Source organism: Aspergillus aculeatus (assembly GCF_001890905.1).
Source record: "Aspergillus aculeatus ATCC 16872 unplaced genomic scaffold ASPACscaffold_1, whole genome shotgun sequence".
Taxonomy (NCBI): domain Eukaryota; kingdom Fungi; phylum Ascomycota; class Eurotiomycetes; order Eurotiales; family Aspergillaceae; genus Aspergillus; species Aspergillus aculeatus.
In genome coordinates this window covers 1,384,042-1,409,296 of record NW_017962976.1, presented here as the reverse complement: position 1 = coordinate 1,409,296, position 25,255 = coordinate 1,384,042, and the positions used below count along the sequence as shown (strand labels likewise).

The window sequence follows — 25,255 nt, the reverse complement described above, 5'->3', positions numbered from 1 at the left end:
TCCTTGATAGAGTCACGGTCTAGCAGCAACGTCGGTGTAACAAGGTTGTCGAGCCGGTCGAAATACGCTGTGATTAATTGTGGCCTTCTGGAACCGGTACGTGGTCCGATTACCAGGATGCATTTATATGGCAACCCTTGAGTTTCAGCAAATTAGACAGGCGTGGACATGGTTTAACCATAGCAACAAGGGGGGAAGTCTGCCACTGATCCAGTGCTTCCAGATGTGGTCTCGTTGGAGCAGTCGCAATCCTTTGGTGCACGGGTCCTGTGGAGGACGATCGATAGCTCAAAGGCTTATCAACGCCAGCTGTGGTTTCGCCATGAAGACGAAGGCAAAGTGGATTAAGCGTCTGATTCAACCGCACGGAGGAGCAGGACTCCGCTGGAAGAGGCCGTTAGGCGGAGAAATTGTGGTCTCCGAGGAGTGGCTATCGTTGACCCTGGAAGGTACAGTTCATGGCTGAACTCGAAGTGGTCGAGATGCTGCGAGTGACAGCCTGAGTAGCAGCAGCCATAGACATGGGCATTGCACGATGAATATGGCCGAAGGTACAACTGCCCGGCAAGTTATGTTGCGGTGTCCTAATTCGGTGAATGCTTCGCATGCTGTTGGTATGCCGCCAGACGTTTGTGGTGCAGGAACAGCAACTGAGGATTTTACTGCACCTGCACTCTTAAGACTACGAAAAGGAAATGATCGGACCGGTGTGATTCGTGAAGCTCGCTGATCTACTCCAGCATTTTTAGAAGTTCTCCATGTACCACGTACGAGTATTTGCGGAACATTTGTTTTCATCAGGCGGTGGACAACGACTCTTCGATCGTCCCTCAAAGTCTCCATGGCACATCCAGAGAGACTGCGAGTGAAGTCCCTTTCAACTCGTGGCCCGACCGTCCTAGTCGAATGCCCTGAATAGCAATGCAGGGTTCCCCTTTACAGAACCCTGCTGGATGTGGGGGAAATCAAGATCGAAGACGTTTCAGCACTTCGGACTTCGCCCGTATACCTTTCAACAGTGCGATTTACTGCGGTATGGCGCGGAGACTAGACCGAATCTTTACAGATTGTTTGTTGTTGCTTGGTGATGATGACGACAAGGGGGTTGGCAACGTATGGATTCGACGGCGTGGATCCCGTTTATCCATCATGACTTTTTTGCATGACGGAGAAATGTACGCGTCGCCTGCGGCAGGACCACCAATCAACGGGCGCAAGGGCACGGCCCGACTGAGGAGGACAGAGCTTCCAGACTCTCTCGCGCCGGCGACAGGGCGCTGATGGCCAAGTGAAGCATGAGACTGCTGTTCCAGCGATCAGCGAAACGAGGGGCTACGCGGCCGATCTGCTGGGTTCGCGGCAGCGAGGCTTGGCACTTCTCCAGTTTCTTGGTCCATGAAACCGTTTATTGGTTTTCAAATTTCTGTCACAGACTCACAGTTGCATTGCTGGAACAACATGTGCCCCACCAGGAGAATTGGCACTTGCGGCTACACTTCCTTGGATATCCGTCCCCCTGCCCTCGCTTCTGAATGGCACAGAGGTCGTTGAACTCTTGGCGACGGAGTAACTGCGGACCATGGCTGGTCAAGTAGGCGAGCAGCTCAAACCGCCGACCCCTGACTATCTTTGCTTTGTATCGAGGGAGGAAAAAGGATGGTGAGGGGGGCAGGACGAGAGAACGTCAGCCGGTGACGTCTGGCTCTGCGTGATCTGTGCCTGCTTGTCTCGAACTGTTGCTTTTGGATCTGTATCATATGTATGCTTTTTTATTCTGGTTATGTGTCGGATCTTTCGTATGTATGTCTATCATCATACTGCAATAGCGGACAATATTTTCCGCTGATTGTCGCACTCTCTCCTCCCCCTTCATTTGGGGGGAAAGCTGTTTTGAAGAGGCAGAGACGATCCAGAACGTGAGTGGGGAACGGGGGGAACAACAATGGAAAGAACAATAGAATTCCATTCAAGGTCTTAGCCGTCATGGCTGGACGGGGGTGTAGACGAGGGTGTAACAGTAGGCTGTATTGCAAATACAGCAGTTACCTCATCCTACCGAGTACGAGTACGGAGTAGATAGCTCGATTGATGGCTTGCACTGGAACAATGGTTCCCACGCGTACCTTTTTTTCTTTTCCTTTTCCTTTTCCTTTTCCTTTTTCTTTTTCTTACGTTGCCCTTACGAACCTTAAAAAAAAAAAAAAAGAGGGTCAATTTTTCTGTTACGAAATCAATCTAAAAATGGAGAAGACAGATTGCCGTCAACCACTCACAATCTGCTCGTCATCTATTCGAGAAGCAGTGAATTTCCTCTTTCTGACTTCTCTCGAGTGGATCTGGGAGTAATTGATTGCCGCATCGGCACTAGTAGGCTTTCTGCTTCTTATCCTCCACCACATACGACGAGTCCATTGCAAGTTGACTGTTGGGTCTGGATGCGCGTTGATCTACCCGCACTCTCCTTTTAATGTCCTGCCATCGCCAGTTCAACATCGACTTTCTTCTCTCCCTTCTCAGCTCCATCTCGTGTGATCTTATCTTTATTTGTCCGGTCTGACCTGTCTTGCAAGACGCTTCTTTCCTTGTTTCACTCCGGTCTTGTTCATATCAAAGACTCTCGTTACAATCACTACCATCGCCGCCGCCGAGGCCTTCAATATTTTGCCGTGGCTTATCGTGCCCTAGACTTCAACTCTTTATAAACACATTCTGATTCAGATTTCTCCTACTCAACCATGTCTTTGGTTCACTCCGACAACCTGGCTCCTCAGCCATGGACCGACATCTTCACCGAGGATACATGCATCGATAGACGGCAGTGCCACCGGACGGTGCCGATGAAGGTGCTTGCCCTGGGTGTGGGAAGAACCGGAACAGCTTGTACGTGTCATTCCACAAGCCACACAGTCAATGACCGGCGCCACTAACTTTGCACCTTCCCACAGCCCTCCGCAAGGCCCTTGAGCGCCTTGGCTACATGAAGACCTACCACATGATGTCCGCCAGCATGGAGAACCCGCCAGACTGCTTGATGTGGCACGATGCTCTGAGCGCCAAGTACGACGGCGTGGGCGAGTTCGGTAGAAAGGAGTGGGATCAGCTTCTGGGTGACTGCCAGGCCGTCTGCGACTGGCCTGCCTGCGCCTTTGCTAAGGAGCTGATTGAGGCCTACCCTAACGCCAAGGTCATTCTGACCACCCGTGAGGTCGAGTCTTGGCACGCGTACGTTCCATTCCATCCCACCTTCCAGCCGGGCACCCCGCTAATCTGTCATGCTACAGTTCCGTGATGAAGACCGTTTGGTGGCGTGTGTCGGATCCCGAGCACCGATTCGTCTCAAACTTCAGCTGGGCCGCCAGCATGTACTACCCCATGCTCAACAAGTTCTTCCAGACCTTCTTCCGGGGCGACTTCCCCAACCAGGGCAAGCAGGTGTACCTCGACCACGTGGAGGAGGTCCGCAGCCTGGTCCCCCCGGAGAGACTGCTCGAGTACCAGATTGGCGAGGGCTGGGGCCCGCTCTGTGAATTCCTGGGCGAGGAGGTGCCTGACACCCCCTTCCCCCGCGGCAACGACATGGCCGACTTCTTCAAGCGCTGCCGCTCCCGCAACAGGCGCCAGATGCTGAACGCCGCCCTCCAGGCATTCACTATGGGTGGAGCTATCCTGGCCACCGGCTTGGCTGCCACCATGGCCTTCAAGCGCTTCTCTCGGTAGAGGGTAGTTCGTTACTTCTTTGTGTCTTCAGCCTGTGGTGTGCGCTGGCCGCCGATCGCCGCAGGTTTTTGTTATGTGTGTTTTGATTATCATATACCGACGAGCGTACCGACCCTCAGATCCAGGGTTGGATTATTGTTATAATGCGTGATTCTATCACTTGTGAGATGTTTTTTTTTTCTATTTGTGTTGGGCTATGGTGGGACTTTTATGTACGGATTGATTAGACGGGATATTGGCAAGGGAAAAGCATTGGGCGGATGGCACTTTTGGATTTCGCTCAACTATGAAGGTAGTCGCTGATATCACTGAGCGCCGACTGGAATGGAATGAACTCAATATTCTTTACATATCGCATGTTTGCCTCTATCAATCACTGTACTGGCCCTGCAGTACATACAGTACAGTGCTATATATCGTTCATTTGTTGAGGGGTAGGACAAATGGTCTCGGCATGCATGCAGGCATGCAGCGGGCCAGTCCCCGGCGAGCCCTACAGGGTGCGTGCATCCTTCCTGGCCTTGGCAACCAGCCAACGACGCCCTGCACTTGTTGCACCTGTGGAAAGTAGTCATAGCTAGAGCTTATCTAAAATGCCAAGCGACTCGAAGCATGCTGACGTCCGCTGTACCCATCACTCAGTTAGGTAGGACAGCTGCTGCTCAGTATAAACAGGTCAACGACTACTGTAGCTTTCTCTTTTAGCAGATACACAAGATGGCACATCGGTAGCAAGAACAATACATCCACCTATCCGTGGTCTGATTCAAGTGCAGTCCAGTAGCATCCATAGCCCAGACGGGCTGCTACCTTCTTCATACCACCCACCGTACCTCATTCAGAAAGAACAAAGACACCCAGGTAGTCTACAGTCCTATGTAACGCCAGCGTCCCCAGCGTCCTCAGACAAAAGAAACAGGAAACATCGACGAAACACTGCAACAAACCCTTTCCATTACATCCTCTACCTTAATCTCAATGGCCTAGAGCGACAAAGAGCAATTGGACTCGTCTGCTGCAACTCGGGTTCTCCACTTCCGCATTCGCTCGCCAGCCCAAATTCTTTTTGCCCCGAGGCTCTAAGCCATCGTCCCGTGGCGGCGTGACGCGGCGGGCGGCGGGCGGCGGCGCGCTTCCCCTTGCGACCGGCTGTTCGGTTCGAGGCTTGGCGGGCGCCTAGATTAGTCTAGAGGCTAGAGGGGATGATGACTGAGCGGGATCTGGGAACGCCGTGCATACTGACTACGTACGTGGTGGATTTGTTTGATCCCTGGAAGGAGAAAAGAAAAAGGACAGAAAGAGGGTTAAGGGTCGGCTCGGTTGGATTTTGGAGGTTTGAGTGGTGTTACAGAATACACGGACACGGGGGGAGGGGGGCCCGGCCCGGCCTGGCCTGGGTTGGGTTGGGATAAAACTTACCCCGGGGATCAGGCGGGAACTGGTATTGTTTCGGTAATGATTTACTTTTCCCTACAGTACGAGTAAGTTATTCGGATGAGGGCCCGGTAGGTTCGGGTTGTTCGTTATCAACCAACCTTTCTGTGTCTGTTGTCGGAGACCTCATAAACCTCGCAATGTTCGGATGTATCGTTGTTGGATATCGTGGTTTGTCGGTGAAGAGCTATACTGGTTGAGTGTTTCCAGGTCCTCATTGGCGCTGATTTGGGTTTTGCTGGTCAAGTCACCGAGTTGTGATTTGATTCTAAGCGCTGAAACGCGGGGAGGGGAAATCCTGAGATTGAGGTGACGACGACGACAACAGATGAAGGACTATTCTTAGGTCCGAACCGCGCAAGACAATCAACTGATTTGCAGGACGGAGGGCTTCTCCTGAGAATCGTCTCGACAAACCCTCCTCCACGAGCCTTTCTGCTTCTTTGGTGAAGGAAGATCTTCAACGTGGATGATGCTTGACTATCACACCTAAAAATGGCTCTGCGGAAATGATCGGTCGATGCGCAACGAAGGTGCATTCAATCTCACGGATCATATCGTCGATGCTCTCCGAAGGAAACCCGACGAATCCTGATCCCACCCACCAGCTGCAAGAACGCAATAAACCATGACCGACGTACGTACGACCAAGCAGTAGTGGATCCTGTCTCGGCAGTGATTAGGTACGTTGGCGATGCTTGGCAGCCTCCACTTACGTCGCCGGCCCAAGAAGTTGATGCGCTCAAGCATTTGATCCCAGTATTCGCGGCCTCGCATTGGCCTGCCACTCTGGAGCTTTGCATGTTCGTGCGTGGGCGTTTCGGACGGACGGTCACAGGCTCTGCTTTCCCAGCGTATCCGCTATAAACTTCTTATCAAGTTGGGAAACATGACTTTTTACTAATCATCTCTCTCTCTTCCCCTCTGCGGGTTTCTTGTTGGCTGTTCTGGCGTTTCGTTTGGCGTGGTTGAGTTGGCTTGCATTCAGTCGCTCTCTGGAAGTTGAGACTGTATTCTGCTTTGGACAATCACGAATCTTCTTTTCTTTCCTTGTTCTCGTCGTCGTTTTAGTCATCGCATTCCTTGTTTCCCACACATACTGGGTGCGACGGATGCACCACTGAAGGATCGATGATCGGCTCTATACGCAACCCGAGCGGCTTTGCTCTGTCCTTCCTACTGATCTCCCTGGCTATACTTTATACATTCATACCATCAGTCTCTGCGGAGGTGGATTCGGTCTTCAAATCGGTAAGCACGCTTGTCGGTGGCTGTTCGCATTTATATTAGCTGTGGCAGCAGCGTGCACGCCATAAAGCCAAGATGTTCGCCATGCGGATCACTAACCTTGTGTCAACGACCATCGCAGAGACCCGACCTCTACCCGCCTGTCCTCACCTTGGAACATCGCAACCCCGACAAGCTCAGCCCGGGCTATATCTTCGTGGGCCCTTATGAGGCAGCCAACTCGGGGCCGTATATTTATGATGACGAAGGGGTATGTGTCCGTCATGAAAGACCGACCAGCCACATTTGCTGATTACTTGTAGAATCTAGTCTGGAGCGGATGGGGTAATTCCGGCCCTGGAAATGCCCATGGCATGCATGTTTGCCAGTACCAGGGTAAAGACCATCTCTGCTTCTTCCAGGGCGTTCAGCAGAACGGTTACTGTCGCGGCCATGGCGTGATCATGGACAGCAATTATCGGATCGTTCGCACTGTGGTCCCCGGCGGAGGCATGGCATCCAGCGATATGCATGAATTCAAGCCCATCAACGACGGCAAGACTGCTCTGTTGACCGTCTACCAACAGCGGCAGTTCGATATGAGTTTGTGGAACGTGAAGACGGGCATGGGATGGCTGATGGAGAGTGTCTTCCAGGAAGTCGACGTCGAGACTAACGAGGTGCTATTCGAGTGGAAATCGCTTGACCATGTTGACCCGTCAGCGGCCTACACCTGGCCCAGCCACACGGACACCTCGGGCACTGGGCTGGACCCGCGCTCGCCCTGGGACTACTTCCACATCAATTCCATTGATAAGAACAGCGAGGGCGACTATCTGATTTCCTCGCGCCACACGTGCGCGATCTACAAGATCTCCGGCCAAGACGGCTCGGTGATCTGGCAGTTGCACGGAGCCAACCCCTCCTTCAAGAACATCAACTTCAGCTTCTCGCAGCAACACGATGCCCGCTTTCTGAGCGAAAACGCCACCCACACGCTGCTGTCGCTTTACAACAACGGCTTCAATGGCTTCAACCGGACGCACGACTATTCCTCGGGCATGATTATCCTGATCGACCACCGCGATAACACCGCGACCCAGCTGCTGGAATATGCACCGCCGGGCAAGAACATGATCAGCTCCAGCCAGGGAAACTTGCAGGTCCTGCCGAACGGTAACGCGTTCATCGGGTGGGGGAACAACGCCTACATTTCCGAGCATGACGAGCAAGGCAATATTCTCCTGTGGGGATACATTGACAAGGATCGGATCATGAACTACCGGGCGCAGAAGTTCCAGTGGGAGGGTAATCCAACCGATGTGCCGGCCATGTGGACCTATGCGAAGTCGAGCGAGACCTACGCACCGACGACCTTCTATGTCAGCTGGAACGGGGCGACCCGCGTGAAGTACTGGCGCTTCTACGGCGCGCAGAACGCCACCGGCCCGTTCATGTTAATCAAGCAAGTCGCGAAGGACGGCTTCGAGACGAGCTACACGGCGGGCGAGTTCTACCAGTGGACCTATGCCGAAGCTGTCGACGTGGAGGGTCAAGTGCTGGGCAAGTCCCGGAACCTGTTCACGTTTGTCCCGTCGGCGGAGTTGCAGAACTTCTGTGCGACCGATGCGTGCGAGAATGCCCAGTCGTATGGCATGCCGAATGAGGAGGGCGCTGGGCCCGCGATCCCGCCGGCTGGGATTATCACCGTGCCTTGGGTGGATCCTGGTCGTCCGGACACTTTGTACGACTGGGGACAGACGGAGCAGTCTGAGGGCGAGGAAAAGGAGGCGGAGGCGCACAGTTCAGATAAAACCTACAGTAAGTTTAACCTTCTAGTTGGCAAGATGGCCGAAAATGATGCTGATATGAGTCCAGACAATGTAGGGTGGATTGCGCCGGGCTTCGGGTTTCTGGTTACGGTGGCGGCTATCTACACAATTCATCGGGTCTATCGGCGACGGCAGCAGGATCTCAGCCGGGTCAAGGAGCGCGCCTCCACGGAGCATCTGGATCAGATGGAACGGGCCCCGCACTCAGTGGAAGCGGACGAGCTTCCCTGGTGGCATTGGCGTCGCTTCGTGGGGAGACAGCTGCCGCGGTATACGCCCCTGACCGAGGGTCAGGGCTCAGCATGGCAGCAGGGCGGGCATATAGAACGGTAGCAGCTTTTGCTCCCATCTTTTAGGGTAGATATCAGAATCGTCCGATATGATCCATGATTCATATGGTAGGATACAATACGAGTCTTGTCAATGATCAGTCAATCTGGTGCATTAGTTATTCGGATTGTGTTGTGTATATTGGGCAGAGTGCCTCGGACTTAAGATGTGATGACAATACCTTACTCCGAGGTCTGAGCCACAATCCGTTCGTCATGGGGGCTGATGATCAACCCAACCCCGGAATAGGCCTTGCCTCGTGCATAAGACAGAATATTTGATAGGGAACGGAAGCAGGTCACCCATGCAGGCATACGTATGGACTTGCGTAAGAGGTTGGACGTTCAGTTGTGTCATCCCTCGGATGTTGATTGGGGCGAACAGTTCGGGGTACAGACCGCAGCATATTCATACTGCCCATACGGTAGGTTCTCAACAATTTGAGCCAGCACAATTGCAGGTGAAATTGGTCTTTGTTCTTGAATCGATTATTACCGACTGTCCGCGGAGATCGCCTACCAAGTCTAGAGGGATACCTCTGCCCGCTTTGTTGAACCGCTTGATGGGATTGTTCTTGTAGAGATTCTCCAGCAGATTCGCATCAATGCTTTGATAGACAATAGGACTCAATGATCATCACCGGCATTGGCACTGAGCCCTGTCACTCTATAAATACAACTACAGTTTACAACTACACCTACACATCCAGCGTAGCAGCTCACACTCCAAGTAAGTACTACACGTAGGCAACTGTCCCCGGTAAAATCGCCAACAATGCGACCCGCCTTCCCCGATCACGCCGTCCGCCACGACGACGGCATCTACGGCCACTTCACCAAGCACTACCTGAGCCGCCACGGGTACTGCGACCGCGACCACGAGCAGGTCTTCGTGGTGGTGACCGTCACCCAGGAGCTGATGGACCGGCACGACTGGGCCTTCTACGAGGAGCAGCTGCGGCTCGAGATCGAGGGCGAGCGCATCAATAAGCCCACCGCGCAGGCCGTCTTCGGCAAGATCCAGTGCGCGGGCGTCGCGCGTCACTACAAGGAGTGCGTCGGCGCTGAGCGCGTCACGGGGCCCGACATACTCGCCGTGGAGATCGAGGGCTGCGTCGAGCACAACACCTCCGAGGACTTTTGGGTGCTCCAGGAGTGGTATGAGAACACGCTCATGCCCTACTGGGGCCATCCGCCGCTCGCGGAGCCCGTGGAGGGCGAGGCGTATTGGCCGTTTTTGCGGTTTCGATGGTGGTTAGGTTTTTTTTTTTTTTTTGTGGTTGCTTTTGCGGTGAGGTGAGAGGTTAAAGAATATAAGAGTAACAAAAAAAGAGAGAGGGGATCCTCGTACTCAGAGGGGATTCCTCTATATCATAATAATAATCAATGGGTTGTACACCTCACATTGTATTGCATAACTCAGCATTGGTGACGAGAGTGGAGACCAGATGCTCGGGTGCCAAGCCTGGCGGGTGGAGAAAAGCGTCGCAAGCCTTTTTCGCCTGCGCTGTAAATTACTCTCGGCCGTATTGGGTATTGCGATTTTGCAGTTTCTATCTATCCCTTTACTGTCTTGTCACATCGCTTCATTTCACTCCCAGTTCAGTTCAGTTCATTTCCACCCCCCGAATCAAGCAATTGAAGGCGATGGGGGAGTTGTTTCGTGTTTGATGATCGTGTGTTTAGTCTTTAATTCTATTCTTTCTTTCTCGCGCTCTCTTTAGCACTGGACGTTTTCTTTCTCTTTGCATCTGCTCTGCTGCATCATCAGCATCGTCACTGTCACTCTTTTCACCGAATTGATTTCCTCTCATTGCTGCAGCTGCAGCCAGCATTTACCGTCCGGGTCTCCGACTGACTTATAGACTATAGCAGACTATAGCCCACTGACCCATTTGGCCCCTCCTTGCGTCTTTTTGGTTTCTTTCCCTTGACATTCCTGCTATCTATCCTCCTATCACAACTCGTGCCGATGCCCGTCCCACGAACCGCATCCCAAGGAACCGGCCGGCGACCATCCTTGACGCTTAACGCCGCGCCGCCTCTTACGGCCACTTCCACATCATCCTCCGCCATCGCTTCGCCTCTCCCACCAACAACCCCCAATCCCCTCTCTGCGACTTCCGCCTCTTTCGCCCAGTCCACCAAGAATCGGCATGCTGCCCGTCATACCAGAGCTATCTCGTGGACTTCCGGCCACGACCAAGGCGGCGAACCCTCGTCCTCGACCTCTGCCAATTTTCCGCTCCACCAGCAACACCAGCAACAACACCAACAACAACGTCGTCGTCGCGAATCCAACCTCTCGCTAGCCGACGTTTCCGAAGGCTCCTCCGGCCGCTACGAGGACTACGACCACGATTCCCACAACATGGCCTCGAGGAACACCTCTCTCGACTGGGGCCATGCCCGCAGCCGCTCCCACAGTCAATCACAGACCGCGATGTTGCGACCTCAAGAACTGGCCGATACGCCCTCCGCGGCGCCGGCCTCGCGCCCCGCCCCGGTGACCTGGATGTCCCTGCCGAAGAAGGGCCAGCTCGCTTTGCTAGGGCTCTGCCGTGTCTTCGACTTCTTGCAGATTGCCTCCCTGCAGGCCTACATGTTCTATCAGCTGAAGTCCTTCGACGAGAACCTGTCCGACGCCGATGTATCCACCCAGGCCGGCATTCTGCAGGGCGCATTCACCGCCGCGCAGTTTGCGACCGCCATCCCCTGGGGTCGGGTCGCCGATGCGGAGTGGGGTGGCCGGAAGTTCGTGCTGCTGGTGGGCTTGCTGGGCACCGCCTTGTCCTGCCTGGGGGTCGCCTTCGCGACCTCGTTCGCGCAGGCCGTGTTCTGGCGCTCCTTTGGCGGGGCCATCAATGGGACTGTCGGGATCATCCGGACCATGATCGCGGAGAATGTGAAGGAGAAGAAGTACCACTCGCGCGCGTTTTTGATTCTACCAATCGGGTTTAATGTGGCCGCCTTGTTTGGTCCCGGTGAGTGTGACGCCATCTACTAGGATTCTTGGGAGGGTTGACTAATGGTTGTATGATAGTGATGGGCGGGATGCTGGCCGATCCGGTCAAGGCGTATCCCCGGTTATTTGGGCCCGACTCGTCGTTCGGCGGTGCCAACGGCGTGCAGTGGCTGATCCGCTACCCCTACGCTTTGCCCATGCTGGCGAACGCCATTTTCCTTTCGTTCGCGGCAGCGTGTGTCGCCATTGGTCTGGAAGAGGTAAGTGGCTGGCTCTTGGCAGTGTCGTTCAACACTAATTGTTGCAGACCTTGGAGGCTTGTAAAGGCAAACCCGGGTTGGGGGTCTTTTCGATGCGCATTTTCGCGCGCGTTGTTCGCGTCGTGGTGCCCTCGTCTTCCCCGCTGTACCGCCGGCTGCCGTTCGCCGACTACGAAGAGGCAGGCCCTCTACTGGGCCGCCGGGATACCGCCGAGAGCTACGAGATGGAGGAGAAGGCCACCAAACATACTCGTCAAAGCCGCAGCTTGCCCTTCCGTCGGATCTGGACCAAGAACGTGCTGTGCACGCTCCTGGCGCAGGCCTTCTTCGACTTCCAAATGGGGTATGTTTCTGCGGCTGTGTTTGCACACGACATCGATCTGACCATGACACAGTGCCTTCAACAACCTGTGGCTGTTGTTCCTCTCGACGCCGCGCTACGACGCCAACGACCCCACGAGCCCCCTGCAGAAGCTGCCGTTCATCTTCACCGGCGGCCTGGGGATGCTGCCGCAGAGCGTGGGCTTCGCGACCGCGATCCTCGGCATCATCGGCATGCTCCTGCAGTTCACCATCTACCCCAGCATCAACGGCCGTCTGGGCACGGCCAAGAGCTACCAGTACTTTTTGACGTTGTTCCCCCTGGCGTACGCGTTTGCGCCGTACATCGCCCTGGCGCCGTCCACGGTGCCGCCGCCGGGCCAGGCCAACGGCGGCTGGGTGTGGTTCTCGATCATCGTGGTGCTGTTCCTGCAGGTGACGGCGCGCACCTTCACGCTGCCGACCTCGATTATCCTGCTGAATAACTGCTCGCCGCACCCGTCCGTGCTGGGCACTATTCATGGGATCGGCCAGTCCGTGTCCTCTGCCTTCCGCACCATCGGGCCGATCTTTTCGGGGTCGTGGTACGGCTACGGGCTGGAGATGGGCATGGTGGGCTTCGCCTGGTGGCTGGTGGCGCTGGTGTCGGTGTTCGGCTGCGTGGCGGCGATTTTCGTGTACGAGGGGTCGGGGCATGAGATTATACTTCCGGGGGAGGAGGAGGAGGAGGAGTAGTGCCTCGGTTCTCGAGTGTTTGGTCTTTATCTTTTCGCTGGTTGATATTCCCTGTATATAATTACATGCGTCCCGTGTCCAGGATGATAGTGTTTTGGATACACTGGCTGCCGCATGCTTGCATATTTTGTTTGTTTATGAGCGTTCGCTACTGATACCTGTTACATTATGCTTGTTGCATGCGTGGATGACGGAAAAGGGGACGAGAGGGAAGGATAGATGACGAATACAATAGATTCAGTCAAACACGAAGAGGTATAATAATCAAGCGTAAGAAGTATGCACACGAACGTAACCATCACCACCACCACCACCACCGGTCCCAGAGACAATAGCAAAACTACCGCCTCAACGCAGCAAACCGCCTCGTCAACTCATCCAACTCCGGTATCTCACTCTTCGCTTTCGCCCCCGGCACTCCAGCAGCCTCCCCCACCGTCGTCGTCGAGGGTGGATAATCCGCAGCCCCGGGCACCTTCACGCGAGGATGCAAATTATCCACCCTGGCACCCGGCGGCGCCACACTCACGAAACTCTTCCCCTGCTGCAACCCCCGCGGCGGCGTCGCCTTATTCAGCGCGAGTGTCTCCGAAGCCCGCCGCGCTTCGCTCTCGATCGGCGAGCGTTGTCGGCGTGTCGGCGTCGACGGATCATCCCCGGGGGCATGTTCATCATCACCATCATGCCCCGGCAGATCATCCCCAGAACCATCCAACCCGGAGATCGTAGGCGCATCCCCCTCAACAAGATGGGCACCCCAAGAAACCCCATACGCCCGCGCAATCTCCCTAAGATAACAATCCACCAGCTCGGCCGACGGCGCGCGCACCCGCAGCACCTTCACCACGCGGGCCGGCACGCGCACCCCCGGCACGGCGTCCTCCTGCGCCAGCGCCATGAACTCCTTGCCCCACCGTTCCGCCAGCAGATTGCGGAGGATGGTGAGCTCGCGCACGTCGTGCGGGAACCGCGGGTACGCGTAGAAGATCACCGCGGCGGCTTCGTCGAGGGCGGGGTCGATGTACTCTTCACTTGTGGGGTCTTCGGTGGTGGTGCTTGGCTCGGTAGCTGGATCGGTGGTGCTTGTGCTGGAGGGGTTGGGGTTGGGTGGGTGTTTTGCACCACCGAGGCCGAAGAACGAGAACCGCCCCCCGCCTCCTCCACTCCCACTCCCGCTAGCAGTATCCCCGGCACCAGCAGCACCACCAGCAGCACTATGCTTGCCCCCCGCAGCGGAAGCAGCAAGTCTAGCGCGATTCCTCGCTACAGCGCCCTTCTCCCCGAACGCCGCCTGATCGAGCACGTTCGCCCGGGCCAGGAGCAACTCGCAGTACAGCTCGATCATCTCCATGGCCTCGACGGCGATGTCGGTGGCGATCACATTCTCGACGCGGATGCGGGCGCTCGAGTCGCGGCCTTCGGCGAGCAGACTCGAAAGATCGCGGCGCTGGATGACGCTGCTTGCTGTGTCTTTTTTTTGGAGGAGGCGGAGGCGGGGGATGAGGAGGTGAAGGGTGCTGGTTAGTTTCGTCTGGAAGGTGGATTAGTATGGGTTGGTGGGATCTAGGGCTTGGTTTGGGATTGGGTGTGGTGTTGGTGTTGGGTGCGGGGTTTCAGGTGCGGGGGTTGTGTTTGGGAGGGGTTGGGTTTGAGGTGGTGATTGAAGCTCATGGTCAAGAAAATGGCAGACGTACCGTTTGTGGGGAGGGAGGCATTTTGAGAGACTTCCAGACTTCCAGTTCTGTGGTGTGTACACGACAAGGAGAGTGCGATGGAAGACGGAGAAGCGGAGGAGCCTGGAGATACGGAGACGGAGGTGGATGACGCTATCGTCCTCCCTCCCGCTTGGCATTTCCCGAGGCCGGTTGTTTTGGTTGTCTTGGTTGCTTTCGGTTGCGATACTCATCTCTCCCTTCCTTCACTTTCATCCTGACTACCTACAACACATTCTACTCTTACTTACGTCGTACCCACGAGCAATTGCCAACCACTCTCGTCGAAGATTAATATTAACAATATTAACATAGAACTCATCAATCAATAAAATACAAGAACATCGTATCATAAGGGTATACAATAATATAAGGTAAAATGTTCCTGTCGAAGTGAAGTGAAGAAGAAACAGAAATTAATGTAGTAAATGAAGGTCAGACTTGCAGTCTAAACCATCAGCACGGCTCCAATCACCGCCAACACCAACCCCAGCGTCGACATCGTCTTGCTGCTGGCGCCTCCTTGAGCCGCCGCCATGACGGTCGGCGTCGCAGCCGTTTCGCTGGCACTCTCAGCAACCGCCTCCATCTGCACGTGGCCGGTTTCAACGAAAGCGTGCGGCGCGTACGTGTAGCTGGCGGATGCGACCGCGGCGGACGATGGGCTCACTTTGACGCTCGATGAGGGGCCTTGAATGGGAATCCGCGTGGGGTTGAAGATGATAGTGGTGGAGAAGATGGTGGTGGTTCTGCTGTCTGCGATGGAGGTGCTAGAAGCGGTACTGAAACTGGTGCTGGAAACAATGGATGAGCTGGTGGTGCTGGTGCTGGTAGGAGTAGCCGAGGTGCTGGTGCTGGTGCTGGTACTGCTGGTGGTGCTGGTGCTGGTGCGGGTGCTGGTCGAGGTACTCGAAGTGCTGGTGCTCTTGATGGTTGAACTGCTGCTGGCCACAACACTGCTGACAGTGCTGCTGCCCCCAGACGAGCCCGCCTTGTCAAACACAACAATGTTCGCCGATTCGCCCTTAGGAACAGTGACCACGCAGAACGCGGCCCCTCCGGCGCCGATCGAGCTGGAGCCCGTCATCTCGTTGACTCCGTTCACATCCGGATCGATCTTGCAGGGAAGTCCATTGCAGCTGTCGCCCTCGCACTCGATCTCCACGCCGAAGTCGGGCACCACGTCGCGGAAGGGCGTCGTCAACTCCAGGTAGATCGGGTTCCATCCGATCTTCACGTACGTGTTGCCCGAGGCGTCGGTGTTGGCCCCGGCAACAAAAGGCGACCAATTGCCGATGGGGTTCGACGAATCGCCCCAGACACAGGCTGTGTCGGTGCTATAACCGGGTGGGTTGATGTAAAAGCTACTCCCGTCAGTTCATGCATCATCTTCGCTCAGACGGAGACTTACTGCGCCGCAGTCTCGAGCCAGTACTCGACATCCGGCACGGCGAGGGTCTCCAGCTCCTGCACCAAGGTGGGGATGAGCATGGCCTCGTTACCCGGCAAGACGGTCTGACAGAACGAAACATGGCTGGAGCACTTGTTCTTCGCGTTCACGGCTCCGGTGCCGTCCTGGCAGTACGGCTTCTTCGGGAAGGGCTTCTGGATGTTGCCGTCCTCATCGCAGTACAGACCGCCGTTCTATCGTAGATCGTGATCAGTTGGGTGGTCCGTGCCACGGAGCTGGCGGGGACACCTACCATCGACAGCGGGTAAGTGTACGAGGTGGCCTCGGGGTCCCATTGCATGGAGACCTGCCCTGGCGGACAGGCGTACGGGCAGTATCCGCCGGGCGTACACTCCTGGTCTGGACTCATAGCCCAGCCTCCGTTCAGCTCGCCCGGGGTGACGGCCACCAGGCCGGCGTCCGAGGGAAACTGACAGCTGCCGGTCTGCTTGGTCGCCTGGACGGCTCTTTCGACGGCCGCGTGGTGTCCATGACGGTGGGCATGACTGGCGGCCTCGACCCCGGCAATGAGAAGCAATGCGGTTGCGCTAATGGACTTCATGGCGTTCTACGGTGTTTGAAAAGGTGGTAAAGGACTGGATATTGTGACGTGACTCAGGGGGGGGGAGATAGGTATGATTGCCGACTGGCGAGGGATCAGAAATCCTGATCCCGAAACGAAAGACTATGGTCAGTGGCGTGGAGTTTGAAGAAACGAGTGACTGAGGGATGAAACACCTGGCGAAGAGAAGAAAGAAGAAAGAGGAGGGAAAGAAGAGGAAGAAGAGGAAGATGGCCGGGGGGGGGGGCGAGGATGGAGACGTCTTAGACTAGGCAGAAGAACGAGCCCGGCGGGTCCAAGCTGCAAGCGCGGATCAACCATGGCAGGCACAGGCGATGAAGACAGTGCAGACAGTGCAGGCAAGGAAGGACTCGAGTCGGGGGAAAGCTGGAGGAGTGGAGCGGGCTCGAGGCTGGAAGGCTCAATTGGGATGCTGCATAGTCCATGATGCTGGAGGACATTACCCAAAACGGCAAATCTCCTGGTCATATCTCGGTTCGCCAAGCCGCCAGCGACAGGGTTGGTGTTTGTCTTTTTCTCGACTGAGTAAAGCGTCAGGGGGTCCATCCAATGACCACCACCAGCGCAACTTTTGGACTCTCCGGCAGTTCATGGCTTTATGGCTTTATGGTTGGCTTCTCCACTCGCCTTGTGGAGATTGGCCAGCACCCCCAGCAGGGTTCACTGCACTCTCCTTTCCATGTCGTATTCGTTTGTTCTGGCCGGTTGACTTTATCGGATATTGGCTATGGGATACTGGATATTGGATATCGAGTGATTGCTGCGCTGCCAGGGGAGTGAGTTTATGAGAATGAGGTAAAAGTTTACTTTCTGTCATCCTCTTTCCCATAACTACCTACTACCTACTACCTACTACCTACCGACAACCCCGCCCCCTTATCCTGCCTGCCCTCTCTACTCAGTATTCACTACCACCACCTAGATAACGATCATCAATCTAGACTCGATCAACACCTGACTCTGACTCTGACTTCGACAATCATGGATAAAACCTTATTCCTCCCGTCTCTACTTTGGCTAGCATGGCTGCAACTTAACCCGACTGGAAAAGGGGGACCAATGGCCAGCCCGTCACACAGTGGGTGGCCACCCGCTAGTTCGGACGGGTCAAGCAATAGTGCGTCTGTGCCCGCCCAGCCAGCCCATTGCCCAGCTTGGCTGCAATTAACCACCGCTTGCCGCCCACTGGGCATTCTCTTCTTGCGAGCCCGCACCCTTGAGCTTGGAGCTTGGAGATTGGAGCTTGGAGCTCGGGGCTCGGAGCCCGCCCGCCCCCCTCCGCGCCATGCACCCCGGTTTTACCGCGGAGCGTCATTATTGCTTTCATAATGGGATTCCTACGTCGTAGACGAACTACAAATTGATGCATTGATTGGCGCTTAAGTTCGAGAAACCGCGCTGGATAAATTGATTAGATGGCGAAACCTGGGAAAACGCCATGCCATTTGGAAAAATCTGTCCCCCGATGCGCCGTTGATGCTGAACTACGCTACACTGTAATCGACCCAACCTAATGTCTATCGAGTCATACGTCCGCAGACTAGACTGCCTGGGCTACCGCCGCCGAGGCACCGCCATCGGCTCGAACCCATCACTGTCGTCGTCGATTTCCTCGCTGGCCACGCGTGCGCCCCTCGTCCGCGTGCTTGGGGGAGCGCTGCTCTGAGAGCCCACGAAATTCAGCGTCGTCTGGGTTTGCTGACGGGTTCTCGTCTGGCGCGTGCTCGTCCCCCCCGTGGCTCGGGTTGAGGCTGCAGGCGGAGCGGCTGCGCGACGTTGGCTGGTGGTCGTAGTCTTTGTAGAGGTGGCAGGTGGAGGTGCCGCTGCTGTTGCTGCTGCTGCCCGCCGTGTCCGAGTTGCAGGTTGTTTGACAAAGAGAGCCTGGGAGTCATCGTCATCGTCATCTTCTTCGTGGATATCTGGCAGGCCGGATACCGCATCATCGTCGTCGTCGTCGTCGTCATCGTCGAGCATAATCACATCTTCCTCTTCGTCGTCCTCATCCTCCGACACCGCGCGACGACGGCGGCCTTTACCTGCAGTTGTCTTTGACGGTGTAGCGGCGGCCTTTTTCGTGGCCGTGGCTGTAGTTCTTGCGGTGGTGGTGGTCGTGGTGGCTTTCCGTGTACTCGTTCCCGTCGCTGCGGCCCTCCCGCCGCGTCCTCGCCCCCTGCCTCGCGTGGTCGAGGATGCGCGGGTTGTCGTAGCAGCTGCAGACCCAGTACCGTCCTCCGCGGCGACATCCTCGTTCGGATCCCCGCCCTCATTGTCCGAGTGGATCAGCGCGCCCGGCTGATCCTCCCACGAGCCATCGAACTCGCTGTCCCAGCTATCGGGCTTGGGCTTGTAGCGCCGCTTGCCGCCGCGGGCGTGGCGGCTGCGCTTGTTGACCCCGCGGGTGAACATATCCTCCATCTGCGTGCGATACCGCTCCATGGCCTTGTGCAACGAGCTCTGCGCCAGCTCCTCCGCCGCGTCGATCTCGTCGGTGTCGCGGTCCAGCGCCATGAGATGCTTGATCTGGCTCTCCAGGGACTCGTTGACAAACATCTCCAGCGCGTGCTTGTCATCTTTGTCGATGAATTGCGCCACCGCGTCCCCGAAGGAGTTCTGCGGCAGGATGGTCAACGACTGCGTGGACAGAAAATCACGGACCAGCTGCTCGACTTTGACGGTGTCGAGGGTCGCCAGGTGCGAGATGGCCGCCTCGTCGACTTCCGCTGTGCTGCCGTCCTTCCGCCGGCTGGTGCCGCCGGCCTGGTTCTTCTTCTTGCGGTGGAATTGCACCACATCGTTGACGTTGGCGACGCGGCCGACGAAGCGGTTCGAGAACCGCTGCGGGTTCTCGCAGTCGTAGCTGCCGCCCTCCGGGGTGGAGATCTCCACGCGCAAGCGCACCAGCGGTAAGGGGATCTCGCGGGGTTGCTCGTCGTCCTCGTCATCGGCGGTCGGCGGCGCCTCGTCCTGCATCTCGAGCCACTCTTCCTTGGCTTCTTCGATGAGCTCCTCGACGATGCCCATCAGGAACCGTGTGAGTTCGGTGCGGTTGTTCTCCTTGCGCGCGAGCTTCTGCGCCCCCTTCTCTTCCGACAGCACGATCTCGCGCATGGCGAAGGGCCGCACGGTCCGGAGGCGGATGGGCTCGCTCTTGAACTCGCGGCCCGTGATGCTCACGATGGAGACGTGTTTGGCGACGGCTTCGCCGGGGCACAGCGAGGTGGCGACGGACGAGCCCGGCTGCATAACGTGGAAGTAGGTTTCGGGGTTCCGGCGCGGGTTGATCAGACACTCGTGCTCGTGGCCCCAGATGACCAGATCCAAGAATTCCGGCAGGAAGTTTTCTGGGAGGTAGCCCGTTTCCGTGTAGGCGTGGTGGTTCTGGTGCACGCAGATCAGGTTGAACCAGTCCTCCTTCTGGATGGAGGGCTGGTAGAACTTCACCTTGCCGTCGCGGAAGGTGCGGAACAGCCGCTCGTCGCGCACGTTGCTGATCCCGTACAGCGCGAGCTTGGTTCGCCCCTTCTGCAGCAGCACCGGCTTGACCTGGATGTTATCGGATTCGGGCGTGCGGCCGTAGTAGTTGATTAGTCCAGAAACTTGAAGGATGTCCAGCGCCGCCAGGTGGCCCTCGCCCGACGGGTCGTCGTGGTTGCCGTGGATGGAGAAGATGGGGATGGCGACGTTGATGTCCAGGTCCTCGTAGTTGACGTGGTTGAAGGCCCCCTGGAAGTTCTCGCTCGCGTCGCTGAGCATCTCCAGCTCGCACGGCTTGTCGCCCAGGCAGTTCATGCGGATCGACCGCATTACTTGGTACATGGACTTCCGGGACGGCTTGTTCTCGTGGAAGAGATCCCCCGCTAGCAGCACCATGTCCACGTCGTGCTCCTTGGCCAGGCACATCACCTCGTGGAAGCTCTTCCAGCTGTCGTCGCCCCGGATGGGGTCCCGCTCGTTGTAGCCCACATGGTTGTCGGTGGCCACGAGGATGCGGATGGTTTCCGCGCCTGGTCGGCGTTTAGTCGAGGGACTTCCCAAGGTGGATGCAGTGACTTACCGCCAAGATTTGGCATCGTGGGTCTATCTTTATGGTGGAATAAGATAATGAAGTTGGGAAGTTCTGATGACCAAGAAGAGATGTAGACGCTAGAATGAACTCAATTATATGACTTTCATGTATCGCCTGGCTGCCTGGAATGGGCCAGTGCTGCCTACGCTGCCGGCTGGAAGGATAAGATGGGATTTCTCCTGCATAGAGCGTTGAAGACCCTTCGTTGCAGTTTGGACACAGTACCAGTACGTAGTTCGATTATTGGGCTGACAATGAAATAATCAATTAATTCCCTTTTCGAGAAAGTCGCGCCTCGCCGCGTGCTCACGTGACGGGAATCATGGGACGCGGGCGAGACCGGCTCGAGTCCGTCCGATCCCCTCCTTTCGTCACTTCCTATCTTTCTTTCCTTCCTACTCTTCTCTCTCCCCTCCCCTCTCCTCTCCTCTCCTCTCTCTCACCCTTCCCTCCTCCACTCTACAGTTTGTCTACTTGCTGTCCATACGCTCTGCCCATCCTGCCTGTCCGCGCGCTTTCCCTCCCTCTAATTTCCGCCCATCTTACCCTTTCGACTGACCCAGACTGTCTCCCTGGTTCAGTCGCCTCCGTTGTGCCACCTACCCCGCGAAACTCTTTTATGCAATCAGAGCCTTCCACAGTCTTCGACCGCTCGCCTCCGGTTAAACCCTTCCCGGAAGAACCTCTCGATCCTACCCAGCATGGACATGATTCGCATGGTGAGCAACGAGTCTCTGGGTTTCGCGATGGCGAGCCTGGAGACTGCATTCTCAGCCGTGACTCATCCGGCACAGAGCCACCCTTAAACGGGCGCTCTGCGACTCCACCACCCCTCCCGTCGTCTAATGACCCTGTCAGCCAGTACGAGCTTGCTGCGGCGGCGCATTTTTCCAAGAGCCCCGCCGACCGGGGCCTCAAGGTCACGCCCTCAACATCTACGTACTCGGGCTTGTCGCTGGAATCTTTCCCCAATGGTATGCTTGCACCTCGCCTGTTGTCCAAAGTAGGGATTAGCAGACTGACTTGCTGTGCTGGATAGAGGTACTCACGCACATTCTGTCGCATTTGCCGCCTCCGTCGTTGTCGTCGATTGCGCTGGTATCTCGCCGGCTTCACACTTTGGTCACCACGCCCCACGCGTGGCGAATTGCATTTTCCCGGTACTTTCCCGGCCCGTACACGGCAGAGGATGGGGTATGGCTGTCTGTTGGTGAAAACCTGGACCGTGTGACTTCTGACAAGCGCTACTTCTCGCGGTTGACTGCTCTGGCTTCGTGGCGGAGCGAGTACATCCTCCGCACGCGTCTGCTGCGGTCGCTCTCCCGGGGCAAGCCGGGCCAGTTCGAGCCGCCGAAGAGATCCGGCACCGTCCGCACTGCGAATGTCCGCAATGGCAGCGCTGTGGTCACTTATACCTCCCAGCTTCTGTACCCTGTCAGCCATCTGCACGGCTCTTTTGGGTCGGAGGCCACCAAGAAAGAACCGGTTTTCATTCATGGGGCCTCGGAGCAAGGCATCTCCTCCGCCAGCGACCCGTCTGCGGTCAAGGTCGGGACCTGGGGCCTTTCCGATCACCAAATGTTCCGGCATTTTGCCGATCTATTCCCTGGTGATGCCGAGTATGGGCTCGGGTCCGGAGACCTCGCTGGCATGCCGAATCGCATGGATGTCAGTCAGCCGTATGGTATGATATACGGCGAGGCTTGTCCGCAGGGCCGGGCCTACTTCATCTCCACGACGGAGCAACGCGGTAGATTCTTGGGTTTGTCGGACCTGGGATCTCAGCCTCATTTGGGTATTCCCGCACTCAACCACATCACTAGCGGTACTACTTCTGTGTGGATCGCCAAGTCCTCCAATATGCTCAAGATGACCGATGGTTTGATTGCGATGCTTTCAGGTTCATCCACTGGTATCCTGTCAGCGTACGCACTTGGCCCTCATCCTACCTATGAGAAACGGTACGAAAGAGGCCAGGTGACCGCGAGATGGGTACTATGTCCAGGTGTTCCCATCGTCGCGATTGCTGTCGATGAGAGTTTCTCACCAAGACGCTACGCGCGTCGTCGCATCTGGGCAGCTGTCCTCAATGCACTGGGCGAAGTCTTCTACCTGTCTGACATCCCACGACAGCCGGATGTGGCTTCCACGAAGCTGACTGCTGAGGAGTACGATCAGCTCGCGTGGAAGACTGGTAGAAGTGCCCGGTGGGAGTTGGTAGAACTGACTCGGCGAACCGCTCGGCCGGACCCGTTTAGTCGGGAACCTCTCGATGGCAGCTACAGCCCCAGATCATCGTCTGATGCCATGAAGCTCGACGAGAAGCAGATTATCGCAGAGACTCAAGAAATCGAGCGCTTCCTCTCGTTCAAGCCCAAGCACTTCAGGAAAGTCTGCGAGGGTTGGGATATGAGGCGTGAGCTGATTGTGGATTTTGCCGGAGACGATGGCCAGGGCGCGGGCGAGTCGCTCATAGTGATCTCCTGTGGCATGGGCGAGGATGAAACGGCGGCGATCCGACGTTACACCCGCAAAATCTCCAAGCTTGCCATGCCGCCGTTGAGTCTCGGCCCCCTCGCTGTGGATGGTGCTCCTGCACCGTCCCTCTTCGGAGGGCCCGTGAAGTCACCCATAACACCCTCATTAGCCGGCACGTCCGGTAGTTCTACTCCATCTCGAGCCTCAAGTGGCTTCGGCGAACGAGTTTGTACAGCTGCAAACACCGAATGGTGCATCTCGGATTTCAACTTCAGTGATCGGAAGCCGGTCCAGATCACGACCACCGCTTTGGACCGGTCAACTTATGCCTTGTTGACGGCGGATGAGGATCCGCTGATTGGCATGTCCGGTAGTTCCGCGTTCTCGTCTGCTATGTCGTCTCCATTACCACACCTCAAGCAGGCCTCATCAGACACCGATGTACCGGGTCAACGCGGAAGGTACATGGCTGTGGGAACCACTACGGGGATGGTGTTTGTCTGGGACGTCCGATCTCCGGCCTCGAGAAACCCCGAGATCATCAAGGACATCGGGCCTATCCGCGTCATCCAGACTGAGTCGCCGCAGGTGTCCAGCGTAGCATTGACGTCGCTATACTTGGTGCATGGAGGCAACGATGGTCTCGTTCAGGCCTGGGATCCTCTGGCATCCTCGACCCGGCCTATTCGGACCATCAACTCACGGTTCTCCTCGCGCGCTCGTCGCCGTCTCGTCCAAGCCGAGGCGTCCATGCATGGGATTGGCAACAACTATTACGCTACCGGCGCCATCTGCCTCGACACGGATCCTACTGTGCTGCGTGGCATGGTCGCGCTAGGCACTCATCTGCGCTACTGGTCTTATAGCGCCTCTGCTGCCGACCAGTACAAGTCCAGCAAACGACGACTACGTCGCGGACTACGAGGCAGCAACGGCGCTGCGGATGGTGGCCAGCGTTTCAACAACAGCGGCCGTGGCGCATTGAATGACTACATCCAGGACGAACGGGTGGAAATGGAGCGCCAGAGAATCGCCGATGAGAAGGAACGGGCGCATTTAAGCCAGCGCTTTGGCGTGGATCTCCTGGGGCCCGACGTGAGCGAAGACCAACTGCTCGCATACGCCCAGCTCCTCAGCGAAGAATCCTTCTCCAGTGAGGCGGTCAAGCGGGGTGGTAGCGATATCGCTTTTCCCGGCGCATTTCCCAGCGCCAGCTCCGCCGTCAGCACCTCCCCAAGCGATACCATCGGTCCAAACGACAGCTCCTTCGCGCCGGACGAGCTCTCCTCCGCCTCCTCCCCGTACGAAGACCCTCTGGACGACGACGAGAATCTTGACCCCGAGATCGCGGAGGCCATCCGTCTCAGTCTCCTCGACCAGCCTCCGCTCCCCAAGCCCGATCTCGGCCCGGCTGCGTTTGACCCAACCTCCTATTCCACTTCTCCGTCTCCTCAGCCAGCCTCGACCTCCCCGGTCCTGCCCGAGAGCAGTCGCCAGCAGGAGATCGACGACCTGGAATTCGCGATCCAGCTGAGTCTCGCCGAGGCGGAGAGCCAATCCCAGTCGCAGTCGCAGTCCCAGTCCCAGCGGGAGGAATTCCCCGCCCTCGCCCCGTGGACGGCTAACCCGCCGCCGCCTCCGCCCTCGTCCGGCAGGGATAAAGGCAAGGGGCGCGCCCTTTGATCCAAGTTTTCCGGATCTTTTATAGAAGTAATCCTGTGCTATGTTGCGTGCTGTGTATCTTTCTAAGGTGTTTGTTTCATATTTCTCTGGAATTATGTCTGCAGGGCGGTTTCCCCTTGTGTAGTAGTATTTGTGGTTGTTGTGGAGCTGTATCTACGATGCGCTTTCTGTGCCTTGTTTAAAACTCGCAGGGTTTGGTTTCTAGACGTGCTTTTGGGATTATTGTAACTTGTGATTCATATATTGAATGGATGGATCTACACGTGCATAATAGAAGAGGATTTGCACACAACAGTGGGGGGACTGAATATACTGTGCCTCAACTCTTGACTGAGACTCGCACATAGCAACACTTCACAGTAAGTGCCAGGTCCTTGTCAAACTACCGGTATCATACCTACCTTAACAAACATACACATAGTGATAAAAAGCAGAAGCAACCTAAGAATGCAGCCCGAAAGGG

The 25,255-nt window shown here is 56.4% G+C and overlaps 7 protein-coding genes across 7 annotated transcripts; 4 read left to right on the top strand and 3 right to left on the bottom strand.

Moving 5' to 3' along the window:
• Positions 1 to 2,735: 2,735 nt before the first annotated feature.
• Positions 2,736 to 3,717, top strand: ASPACDRAFT_49103 (sulfotransferase family protein; the record flags this gene model as incomplete). The annotated part of the gene is made up of 3 exons (XM_020202206.1): positions 2,736 to 2,880; positions 2,946 to 3,222; positions 3,282 to 3,717. The coding sequence occupies 3 exons, from the start codon at positions 2,736 to 2,738 to the stop codon at positions 3,715 to 3,717; spliced, it is 858 nt and encodes a 285-aa protein (XP_020061034.1).
• Positions 3,718 to 6,078: 2,361 nt separating this feature from the next.
• ASPACDRAFT_1892910 (arylsulfotransferase family protein) lies at positions 6,079 to 8,625 on the top strand. Its single transcript, XM_020198674.1, has 4 exons — positions 6,079 to 6,402; positions 6,521 to 6,649; positions 6,702 to 8,199; positions 8,257 to 8,625. Exons 1-4 carry the CDS (start codon positions 6,283 to 6,285, stop codon positions 8,541 to 8,543), a joined length of 2,034 nt encoding a protein of 677 aa, XP_020061033.1. The 5' UTR covers positions 6,079 to 6,282; the 3' UTR covers positions 8,544 to 8,625.
• Positions 8,626 to 10,102: 1,477 nt separating this feature from the next.
• Positions 10,103 to 13,077, top strand: ASPACDRAFT_109467 (putative MFS transporter). The gene is made up of 4 exons (XM_020195393.1): positions 10,103 to 11,523; positions 11,583 to 11,764; positions 11,812 to 12,107; positions 12,160 to 13,077. The coding sequence occupies exons 1-4, from the start codon at positions 10,512 to 10,514 to the stop codon at positions 12,818 to 12,820; spliced, it is 2,151 nt and encodes a 716-aa protein (XP_020061032.1). The 5' UTR covers positions 10,103 to 10,511; the 3' UTR covers positions 12,821 to 13,077.
• On the bottom strand, positions 13,045 to 14,590 carry ASPACDRAFT_1884347 (DUF292 domain protein). Its single transcript, XM_020198369.1, has 2 exons — positions 14,515 to 14,590; positions 13,045 to 14,351 (listed from the first exon to the last, which is right to left on the bottom strand). Exons 1-2 carry the CDS (start codon positions 14,533 to 14,535, stop codon positions 13,161 to 13,163), a joined length of 1,212 nt encoding a protein of 403 aa, XP_020061031.1. The 5' UTR covers positions 14,536 to 14,590; the 3' UTR covers positions 13,045 to 13,160.
• A 217-nt stretch (positions 14,591 to 14,807) lies between these two features.
• Positions 14,808 to 16,725, bottom strand: ASPACDRAFT_74267 (SUN domain-containing protein). The gene is made up of 3 exons (XM_020204165.1): positions 16,236 to 16,725; positions 15,944 to 16,176; positions 14,808 to 15,896 (listed from the first exon to the last, which is right to left on the bottom strand). The coding sequence occupies exons 1-3, from the start codon at positions 16,542 to 16,544 to the stop codon at positions 14,981 to 14,983; spliced, it is 1,458 nt and encodes a 485-aa protein (XP_020061030.1). The 5' UTR covers positions 16,545 to 16,725; the 3' UTR covers positions 14,808 to 14,980.
• Positions 16,726 to 17,931: 1,206 nt separating this feature from the next.
• On the bottom strand, positions 17,932 to 20,873 carry ASPACDRAFT_1851656 (MRX complex nuclease subunit). Its single transcript, XM_020197208.1, has 2 exons — positions 20,620 to 20,873; positions 17,932 to 20,569 (listed from the first exon to the last, which is right to left on the bottom strand). The coding sequence occupies exons 1-2, from the start codon at positions 20,633 to 20,635 to the stop codon at positions 18,120 to 18,122; spliced, it is 2,466 nt and encodes an 821-aa protein (XP_020061029.1). The 5' UTR covers positions 20,636 to 20,873; the 3' UTR covers positions 17,932 to 18,119.
• A 120-nt stretch (positions 20,874 to 20,993) lies between these two features.
• ASPACDRAFT_1892898 (F-box and WD domain protein) lies at positions 20,994 to 25,206 on the top strand. The gene is made up of 2 exons (XM_020198673.1): positions 20,994 to 21,605; positions 21,671 to 25,206. Exons 1-2 carry the CDS (start codon positions 21,251 to 21,253, stop codon positions 24,790 to 24,792), a joined length of 3,477 nt encoding a protein of 1,158 aa, XP_020061028.1. The 5' UTR covers positions 20,994 to 21,250; the 3' UTR covers positions 24,793 to 25,206.
• Positions 25,207 to 25,255: the final 49 nt, after the last annotated feature.